At 43.3% G+C, this 11,348-nt stretch overlaps 1 protein-coding gene across 1 annotated transcript in view; it reads left to right on the top strand.

Annotated features, from left to right (window-relative positions):
* LOC139568461 (protein FAM83G-like) overlaps positions 1-11,348 on the top strand; it is a 49,660-nt gene that overhangs the window by 2,016 nt on the left and 36,296 nt on the right. The window contains exon 2 of the mRNA XM_071390290.1: positions 1,893-2,060. Coding sequence (XP_071246391.1) covers positions 1,893-2,060 — 168 coding nt within the window. The remainder of the gene's footprint in view (positions 1-1,892; positions 2,061-11,348) is intronic.

Genomic DNA, 11,348 nt, shown 5'->3' with positions numbered 1-11,348 from the left:
AGGCTCAGAAGGTAGACTACACACACTACAGACTACAGACTATATCACAGGCTCAGAAGGTAGACTACACACACTACAGACTACAGGCTATATCACAGGCTCAGAAGGTAGACTACACACACTACAGACTACAGACTATATCACAGGCTCAGAAGGTAGACTACACACACTACAGACTATATCACAGGCTCAGAAGGTAGACTACACACACTACAGACTACAGACTATATCACAGGCTCAGAAGGTAGACTACACACACTACAGACTACAGACTATATCACAGGCTCAGAAGGTAGACTACACACTACAGACTACAGACTATATCACAGGCTCAGAAGGTAGACTACACACACTACAGGCTATATCACAGGCTCAGAAGGTAGACTACACACACTACAGACTATATCACAGGCTCAGAAGGTAGACTACACACAGTACAGGCTATATCACAGGCTCAGAAGGTAGACTACACACTACAGACTATATCACAGGCTCAGAAGGTAGACTACACACTACAGACTACAGACTATATCACAGGCTCAGAAGGTAGACTACACACACTACAGACTACAGACTATATCACAGGCTCAGAAGGTAGACTACACACTACAGACTATATCACAGGCTCAGAAGGTAGACTACACACACTACAGACTATAGCACAGGCTCAGAAGGTAGACTACACACACTACAGACTACAGACTATATCACAGGCTCAGAAGGTAGACTACACACAGTACAGACTACAGACTATACCACAGGCTCAGAAGGTAGACTACACACACTACAGACTATATCACAGGCTCAGAAGGTAGACTACACACACTACAGACTACAGACTATATCACAGGCTCAGAAGGTAGACATCACACAGTACAGACTACAGACTATATCACAGGCTCAGATGGTAGACTACACACAGTACAGACTACAGACTATATCACAGGCTCAGAAGGTAGACTACACACAGTACAGACTACAGACTATATCACAGGCTCAGAAGGTAGACTACACACACTACAGACTACAGACTATATCACAGGCTCAGAAGGTAGACTACACACAGTACAGACTACAGACTATATCACAGGCTCAGAAGGTAGACTACACACACTACAGACTATAGCACAGGCTCAGAAGGTAGACTACACACACTACAGACTACAGACTATATCACAGGCTCAGAAGGTAGACTACACACACTACAGACTACAGACTATATCACAGGCTCAGAAGGTAGACTACACACACTACAGACTACAGACTATATCACAGGCTCAGAAGGTAGACTACACACACTACAGACTACAGGCTATATCACAGGCTCAGAAGGTAGACTACACACACTACAGACTACAGACTATATCACAGGCTCAGAAGGTAGACTACACACACTACAGACTACAGACTATATCACAGGCTCAGAAGGTAGACTACACACAGTACAGACTACAGACTATATCACAGGCTCAGAAGGTAGACTACACACACTACAGACTACAGACTATAACACAGGCTCAGAAGGTAGACTACACAGACTACAGGCTATATCACAGGCTCAGAAGGTAGACTACACACACTACAGACTATATCACAGGCTCAGAAGGTAGACTACACACACTACAGACTACAGACTATATCACAGGCTCAGAAGGTAGACTACACACAGTACAGACTACAGACTATATCACAGGCTCAGAAGGTAGACTACACAGACTACAGACTATATCACAGGCTCAGAAGGTAGACTACACACAGTACAGACTACAGACTATATCACAGGCTCAGAAGGTAGACTACACACAGTACAGACTACAGATTATAGCCACTGTGATGACATAAGGACCTGTTTGATGGGTCAGGGTTATAACCTCTGTGTGTCTGTTCTCCAGGTGATCGCAGTAGTGATGGATCAGTTTAGTGACGTTGACATCTATAAGGACCTGTTAGATGCAGCCTATAAGAGGAGAGTTCCTGTCTACATCGTCATCGACACGTCTGCCGTCTCCTGCTTCCTGGACATGTGTTCTAGAGCCAACATGCACCAGGGACACCTCAAGGTAACACACACACCACACACACACACCACACACACACACACACCACAACACACACACACACCAACCAAACCTAGGTTTCAGATACTTGAAGAATCATTTCAAAAGACTTTATCTGTGCGTGTTTGAGCCTGTCTTAAAGGTAGACTTTGTGATGTTGAGCCGGAGATATTACGATGAGCGAGATGCAACACTGCGCTCTCACACGGTCACACACGGTATTGTCTCAGGTTGGCTTCACGCTGTTCACAAGAGTCAGGGCACCAAAAGAGCCTAGAGAGTTGAGCCTCTACTTCAACGCTCTTCGTTGTTGTGGAAGTTGACCTACTATGCTGTTTACTTTCTGCATTTACATCATATCGCTGAGTCTACCTTTAATAAACCAAAACTGTCAACCCTGCTGTCTGTCTGTCTGGTTGTAGTCCTGACAGACTGTCTTGTCTCTGTCTGTCTGTTCCATCATATCGCTGAGTCTACCTTTAATAAACCAAAACTCTCAACCCTGCTGTCTGTCTGTCTGGTTGTAGTCCTGACAGACTGTCTTGTCTCTGTCTGTCTGTTCCATCATATCGCTGAGTCTACCTTTAATAAACCAACACTCTCAACCCTGCTGTCTGTCTGTCTGGTTGTAGTCCTGACAGACTGTCTTGTCTCTGTCTGTCTGTTCCATCATATCGCTGAGTCTACCTTTAATAAACCAAAACTCTCAACCCTGCTGTCTGTCTGTCTGGTTGTAGTCCTGACAGACTGTCTTGTCTCTGTCTGTCTGTTCCATCATATCGCTGAGTCTACCTTTAATAAACCAAAACTCTCAACCCTGCTGTCTGTCTGTCTGGTTGTAGTCCTGACAGACTGTCTTGTCTCTGTCTGTCTGTTCCATCATATCGCTGAGTCTACCTTTAATAAACCAAAACTCTCAACCCTGCTGTCTGTCTGTCTGGTTGTAGTCCTGACAGACTGTCTTGTCTCTGTCTGTCTGTTCCATCATATCGCTGAGTCTACCTTTAATAAACCAAAACTCTCAACCCTGCTGTCTGTCTGTCTGGTTGTAGTCCTGACAGACTGTCTTGTCTCTGTCTGTCTGTTCCATCATATCGCTGAGTCTACCTTTAATAAACCAAAACTCTCAACCCTGCTGTCTGTCTGTCTGGTTGTAGTCCTGACAGACTGTCTTGTCTCTGTCTGTCTGTTCCATCATATCGCTGAGTCTACCTTTAATAAACCAAAACTCTCAACCCTGCTGTCTGTCTGTCTGGTTGTAGTCCTGACAGACTGTCTTGTCTCTGTCTGTCTGTTCCATCATATCGCTGAGTCTACCTTTAATAAACCAAAACTCTCAACCCTGCTGTCTGTCTGTCTGGTTGTAGTCCTGACAGACTGTCTTGTCTCTGTCTGTCTGTTCCATCATATCGCTGAGTCTACCTTTAATAAACCAAAACTCTCAACCCTGCTGTCTGTCTGTCTGGTTGTAGTCCTGACAGACTGTCTTGTCTCTGTCTGTCTGTTCCATCATATCGCTGAGTCTACCTTTAATAAACCAAAACTCTCAACCCTGCTGTCTGTCTGTCTGGTTGTAGTCCTGACAGACTGTCTTGTCTCTGTCTGTCTGTTCCATCATATCGCTGAGTCTACCTTTAATAAACCAAAACTCTCAACCCTGCTGTCTGTCTGTCTGGTTGTAGTCCTGACAGACTGTCTTGTCTCTGTCTGTCTGTTCCATCATATCGCTGAGTCTACCTTTAATAAACCAAAACTCTCAACCCTGCTGTCTGTCTGTCTGGTTGTAGTCCTGACAGACTGTCTTGTCTCTGTCTGTCTGTTCCATCATATCGCTGAGTCTACCTTTAATAAACCAACACTGTCAACCCTGCTGTCTGTCTGTCTGGTTGTAGTCCTGACAGACTGTCTTGTCTCTGTCTGTCTGTTCCATCATATCGCTGAGTCTACCTTTAATAAACCAACACTCTCAACCCTGCTGTCTGTCTGTCTGGTTGTAGTCCTGACAGACTGTCTTGTCTCTGTCTGTCTGTTCCATCATATCGCTGAGTCTACCTTTAATAAACCAAAACTGTCAACCCTGCTGTCTGTCTGTCTGGTTGTAGTCCTGACAGACTGTCTTGTCTCTGTCTGTCTGTTCCATCATATCGCTGAGTCTACCTTTAATAAACCAAAACTCTCAACCCTGCTGTCTGTCTGTCTGGTTGTAGTCCTGACAGACTGTCTTGTCTCTGTCTGTCTGTTCCATCATATCGCTGAGTCTACCTTTAATAAACCAAAACTCTCAACCCTGCTGTCTGTCTGTCTGGTTGTAGTTCTGACAGACTGTCTTGTCTCTGTCTGTCTGTTCCATCATATCGCTGAGTCTACCTTTAATAAACCAAAACTCTCAACCCTGCTGTCTGTCTGTCTGGTTGTAGTCCTGACAGACTGTCTTGTCGCTGTCTGTCTGTTCCATCATATCGCTGAGTCTACCTTTAATAAACCAAAACTCTCAACCCTGCTGTCTGTCTGTCTGGTTGTAGTCCTGACAGACTGTCTTGTCTCTGTCTGTCTGTTCCATCATATCGCTGAGTCTACCTTTAATAAACCAAAACTCTCAACCCTGCTGTCTGTCTGTCTGGTTGTAGTCCTGACAGACTGTCTTGTCTCTGTCTGTCTGTTCCATCATATCGCTGAGTCTACCTTTAATAAACCAAAACTCTCAACCCTGCTGTCTGTCTGTCTGGTTGTAGTCCTGACAGACTGTCTTGTCTCTGTCTGTCTGTTCCATCATATCGCTGAGTCTACCTTTAATAAACCAAAACTCTCAACCCTGCTGTCTGTCTGTCTGGTTGTAGTCCTGACAGACTGTCTTGTCTCTGTCTGTCTGTTCCATCATATCGCTGAGTCTACCTTTAATAAACCAAAACTCTCAACCCTGCTGTCTGTCTGTCTGGTTGTAGTCCTGACAGACTGTCTTGTCTCTGTCTGTCTGTTCCATCATATCGCTGAGTCTACCTTTAATAAACCAAAACTCTCAACCCTGCTGTCTGTCTGTCTGGTTGTAGTCCTGACAGACTGTCTTGTCTCTGTCTGTCTGTTCCATCATATCGCTGAGTCTACCTTTAATAAACCAAAACTCTCAACCCTGCTGTCTGTCTGTCTGGTTGTAGTCCTGACAGACTGTCTTGTCTCTGTCTGTCTGTTCCATCATATCGCTGAGTCTACCTTTAATAAACCAAAACTCTCAACCCTGCTGTCTGTCTGTCTGGTTGTAGTCCTGACAGACTGTCTTGTCTCTGTCTGTCTGTTCCATCATATCGCTGAGTCTACCTTTAATAAACCAAAACTCTCAACCCTGCTGTCTGTCTGTCTGGTTGTAGTCCTGACAGACTGTCTTGTCTCTGTCTGTCTGTTCCATCATATCGCTGAGTCTACCTTTAATAAACCAAAACTCTCAACCCTGCTGTCTGTCTGTCTGGTTGTAGTCCTGACAGACTGTCTCGTCTCTGTCTGTCTGTTCCATCATATCGCTGAGTCTACCTTTAATAAACCAAAACTCTCAACCCTGCTGTCTGTCTGTCTGGTTGTAGTCCTGACAGACTGTCTTGTCTCTGTCTGTCTGTTCCATCATATCGCTGAGTCTACCTTTAATAAACCAAAACTCTCAACCCTGCTGTCTGTCTGTCTGGTTGTAGTCCTGACAGACTGTCTTGTCTCTGTCTGTCTGTTCCATCATATCGCTGAGTCTACCTTTAATAAACCAAAACTCTCAACCCTGCTGTCTGTCTGTCTGGTTGTAGTCCTGACAGACTGTCTTGTCTCTGTCTGTCTGTTCCATCATATCGCTGAGTCTACCTTTAATAAACCAAAACTCTCAACCCTGCTGTCTGTCTGTCTGGTTGTAGTCCTGACAGACTGTCTTGTCTCTGTCTGTCTGTTCCATCATATCGCTGAGTCTACCTTTAATAAACCAAAACTCTCAACCCTGCTGTCTGTCTGTCTGGTTGTAGTCCTGACAGACTGTCTTGTCTCTGTCTGTCTGTTCCATCATATCGCTGAGTCTACCTTTAATAAACCAAAACTCTCAACCCTGCTGTCTGTCTGTCTGGTTGTAGTCCTGACAGACTGTCTTGTCTCTGTCTGTCTGTTACATCATATCGCTGAGTCTACCTTTAATAAACCAAAACTCTCAACCCTGCTGTCTGTCTGTCTGGTTGTAGTCCTGACAGACTGTCTTGTCTCTGTCTGTCTGTTCCATCATATCGCTGAGTCTACCTTTAATAAACCAACACTGTCAACCCTGCTGTCTGTCTGTCTGGTTGTAGTCCTGACAGACTGTCTTGTCTCTGTCTGTCTGTTCCATCATATCGCTGAGTCTACCTTTAATAAACCAACACTGTCAACCCTGCTGTCTGTCTGTCTGGTTGTAGTCCTGACAGACTGTCTTGTCTCTGTCTGTCTGTTCCATCATATCGCTGAGTCTACCTTTAATAAACCAAAACTCTCAACCCTGCTGTCTGTCTGTCTGGTTGTAGTCCTGACAGACTGTCTTGTCTCTGTCTGTCTGTTCCATCATATCGCTGAGTCTACCTTTAATAAACCAACACTCTCAACCCTGTCCATCTGGCACTCAGACTCAAGTCAACTCTCAAAGTGTTTAACACATCCTGGGTGTGTCTGTCTGACACACAGTCTTGTCTCTGTCTGTCTGGTTGTAGTACTGACACACCGTCTTGTCTGTCTGTATGTCTGTCTGTCTGGTTGTCTGTCTGTCTGTCTGTCTGTCTGTCTGTCTGTCTGTCTGTAGTATGGACAGACTGTCTTGTCTGTCTGTCTGTCTGTCTGATTGTAGTTCTGACAGACTGTCTTGTCTGTCTGTCTGTCTGTCTGTCTGTCTGTCTGTCTGGTTGTAGTTCTGACAGACTGTCTTGTCTGTCTGTCTGTCTGTCTGGTTGTAGTTCTGACAGACTGTCTTGTCTGTCTGTCTGTCTGTCTGTCTGTCTGTCTGTCTGGTTGTAGTACTGACACACTGTCTTGTCTGTCTGTGTCTGTCTGTCTGTCTGTCTGTCTGGTTGTAGTTCTGACAGACTGTCTGTCTGTGTCTGTCTGTCTGGTTGTAGTACTGACAGACTGTCTTGTCTGTCTGTGTCTGTCTGTCTGTCTGGTTGTAGTACTGACAGACTGTCTTGTCTGTCTGTGTCTGTCTGTCTGTCTGGTTGTAGTTCTGACAGACTGTCTGTCTGTGTCTGTCTGTCTGGTTGTAGTTCTGACAGACTGTCTTGTTTCTGTCAGTCTGTCTGGTTGTAGTCCTGACAGACTGTCTTGTCTGTCTGTATGTCTGTCTGTCTGGTTGTAGTCCTGACAGACTGTCTTGTCTGTCTGTATCTGTCTGTCTGTCTGTCTGTCTGTCTGTCTGGTTGTAGTCCTGACAAACTGTATTGTTTCTGTCTGTCTGTCTGGTTGTAGTACTGACAGACTCTCTTGTCTGTCTGTCTGGTTGTAGTTCTGACAGACTGTCTAGTTTCTGTCTGGTTGTAGTTCTGACAGACTGTCTGTCTGTGTCTGTCTGTCTGGTTGTAGTTCTGACAGACTGTCTTGTTTCTGTCAGTCTGTCTGGTTGTAGTCCTGACAGACTGTCTTGTCTGTCTGTATGTCTGTCTGTCTGTCTGGTTGTAGTCCTGACAGACTGTCTTGTCTGTCTGTATCTGTCTGTCTGTCTGTCTGTCTGTCTGTCTGGTTGTAGTCCTGACAAACTGTATTGTTTCTGTCTGTCTGTCTGGTTGTAGTACTGACAGACTCTCTTGTCTGTCTGTCTGGTTGTAGTTCTGACAGACTGTCTAGTTTCTGTCTGGTTGTAGTCCTGACAGACGTGTCTGTCTGTCTGTCTGTCTGTCTGTCTGTCTGGTTGTAGTCCTGACAGACTGTCTTGTTTCTGTCTGGTTGTAGTCCTGACAGACTGTCTTGTTTCTGTCTGTCTGTCTGGTTGTAGTACTGACAGTCTGTCTGTTATCTCTCTCTCTGTCTATATGTATTCTGTGGAGACCAGAGGAACTAGTTCTGCAGTTTATCTGTCTGTTATCTCTCTCTGTCTATATGTATTCTGTGGAGAACAGAGGAACTAGTTCTGCAGTTTATCTGTCTGTTATCTCTCTCTCTGTCTATATGTATTCTGTGGAGAACAGAGGAACTAGTTCTGCAGTTTATCTGTCTGTTATCTCTCTCTGTCTATATGTATTCTGTGGAGAACAGAGGAACTAGTTCTGCAGTTTATCTGTCTGTTATCTCTCTCTGTCTATATGTATTCTGTGGAGAACAGAGGAACTAGTTCTGCAGTTTATCTGTCTGTTATCTCTCTCTGTCTATATGTATTCTGTGGAGAACAGAGGAACTAGTTCTGTAGTTTATCTGTCTGGTATCTCTCTCTGTCTATATGTATTCTGTGGAGAACAGAGGAACTAGTTCTGTAGTTTATCTGTCTGTTATCTCTCTCTGTCTATATGTATTCTGTGGAGAACAGAGGAACTAGTTCTGCAGTTTATCTGTCTGTTATCTCTCTCTGTCTATATGTATTCTGTGGAGAACAGAGGAACTAGTTCTGTAGTTTATCTGTCTGGTATCTCTCTCTGTCTATATGTATTCTGTGGAGAACAGAGGAACTAGTTCTGCAGTTTATCTGTCTGTTATCTCTCTCTGTCTATATGTATTCTGTGGAGAACAGAGGAACTAGTTCTGTAGTTTATCTGTCTGTTATCTCTCTGTCTATATGTATTCTGTGGAGAACAGAGGAACTAGTTCTGCAGTTTATCTGTCTGTTATCTCTCTCTGTCTATATGTATTCTGTGGAGAACAGAGGAACTAGTTCTGTAGTTTATCTGTCTGTTATCTCTCTCTGTCTATATGTATCCTGTGGAGAACAGAGGAACTAGTTCTGCAGTTTATCTGTCTGTTATCTCACTCTGTCTATATGTATTCTGTGGAGAACAGAGGAACTAGTTCTGCAGTTTATCTGTCTGTTATCTCTCTCTGTCTATATGTATTCTGTGGAGAACAGAGGAACTAGTTCTGCAGTTTATCTGTCTGTTATCTCTCTGTCTATATGTATTCTGTGGAGAACAGAGGAACTAGTTCTGCAGTTTATCTGTCTGTTATCTCTCTCTGTCTATATGTATTCTGTGGAGAACAGAGGAACTAGTTCTGTAGTTTATCTGTCTGGTATCTCTCTCTGTCTATATGTATTCTGTGGAGAACAGAGGAACTAGTTCTGCAGTTTATCTGTCTGTTATCTCTCTCTGTCTATATGTATTCTGTGGAGAACAGAGGAACTAGTTCTGTAGTTTATCTGTCTGTTATCTCTCTCTGTCTATATGTATTCTGTGGAGAACAGATGAACTAGTTCTGCAGTTTATCTGTCTGTTATCTCTCTCTGTCTATATGTATTCTGTGGAGAACAGAGGAACTAGTTCTGCAGTTTATCTGTCTGTTATCTCTCTCTGTCTATATGTATTCTGTGGAGAACAGAGGAACTAGTTCTGTAGTTTATCTGTCTGGTATCTCTCTCTGTCTATATGTATTCTGTGGAGAACAGAGGAACTAGTTCTGTAGTTTATCTGTCTGTTATCTCTCTCTGTCTATATGTATTCTGTGGAGAACAGAGGAACTAGTTCTGCAGTTTATCTGTCTGTTATCTCACTCTGTCTATATGTATTCTGTGGAGAACAGAGGAACTAGTTCTGCAGTTTATCTGTCTGTTATCTCTCTCTGTCTATATGTATTCTGTGGAGAACAGAGGAACTAGTTCTGCAGTTTATCTGTCTGTTATCTCTCTCTGTCTATATGTATTCTGTGGAGAACAGAGGAACTAGTTCTGCAGTTTATCTGTCTGCTATCTCTCTCTGTCTATATGTATTCTGTGGAGAACAGAGGAACTAGTTCTGCAGTTTATCTGTCTGTTATCTCTCTCTGTCTATATGTATTCTGTGGAGAACAGAGGAACTAGTTCTGCAGTTTATCTGTCTGTTATCTCTCTGTCTATATGTATTCTGTGGAGAACAGAGGAACTAGTTCTGTAGTTTATCTGTCTGTTATCTCTCTCTGTCTATATGTATTCTGTGGAGAACAGAGGAACTAGTTCTGTAGTTTATCTGTCTGTTATCTCTCTGTCTATATGTATTCTGTGGAGAACAGAGGAACTAGTTCTGCAGTTTATCTGTCTGGTATCTCTCTCTGTCTATATGTATTCTGTGGAGAACAGAGGAACTAGTTCTGTAGTTTATCTGTCTGTTATCTCTCTCTCTGTCTATATGTATTCTGTGGAGAACAGAGGAACTAGTTCTGCAGTTTATCTGTCTGGTATCTCTCTCTGTCTATATGTATTCTGTGGAGAACAGAGGAACTAGTTCTGCAGTTTATCTGTCTGGTATCTCTCTCTGTCTATATGTATTCTGTGGAGAACAGAGGAACTAGTTCTGCAGTTTATCTGTCTGTTATCTCTCTGTCTATATGTATTCTGTGGAGAACAGATGAACTAGTTCTGCAGTTTATCTGTCTGGTATCTCTCTCTGTCTATATGTATTCTGTGGAGAACAGAGGAACTAGTTCTGCAGTTTATCTGTCTGGTATCTCTCTCTGTCTATATGTATTCTGTGGAGAACAGAGGAACTAGTTCTGCAGTTTATCTGTCTGTTATCTCTCTCTCTGTCTATATGTATTCTGTGGAGAACAGAGGAACTAGTTCTGCAGTTTATCTGTCTGTTATCTCTCTGTCTATATGTATTCTGTGGGGAACAGAGGAACTAGTTCTGCAGTTTATCTGTCTGTTATCTCTCTCTGTCTATATGTATTCTGTGGAGAACAGAGGAACTAGTTCTGCAGTTTATCTGTCTGTTATCTCTCTCTGTCTATATGTATTCTGTGGAGAACAGAGGAACTAGTTCTGCAGTTTATCTGTCTGTTATCTCTCTGTCTATATGTATTCTGTGGAGAACAGAGGAACTAGTTCTGCAGTTTATCTGTCTGTTATCTCTCTCTGTCTATATGTATTCTGTGGAGAACAGAGGAACTAGTTCTGCAGTTTATCTGTCTGTTATCTCTCTCTGTCTATATGTATTCTGTGGAGAACAGAGGAACTAGTTCTGCAGTTTATCTGTCTGTTATCTCTCTCTGTCTATATGTATTCTGTGGAGAACAGAGGAACTAGTTCTGCAGTTTATCTGTCTGTTATCTCTCTCTGTCTATATGTATTCTGTGGAGAACAGAGGAACTAGTTCTGCAGTTTAACTCTTGTTAAGTGTTTTAGTTTCAGAAGCTTCC

Source organism: Salvelinus alpinus, chromosome 2 (genome assembly GCF_045679555.1).
Source record: "Salvelinus alpinus chromosome 2, SLU_Salpinus.1, whole genome shotgun sequence".
NCBI classification, from domain to species: Eukaryota; Metazoa; Chordata; class Actinopteri; order Salmoniformes; family Salmonidae; genus Salvelinus; species Salvelinus alpinus.
Note: the sequence above shows the minus strand (reverse complement) of the source record. Positions and strands in the feature narration are given on the sequence as shown.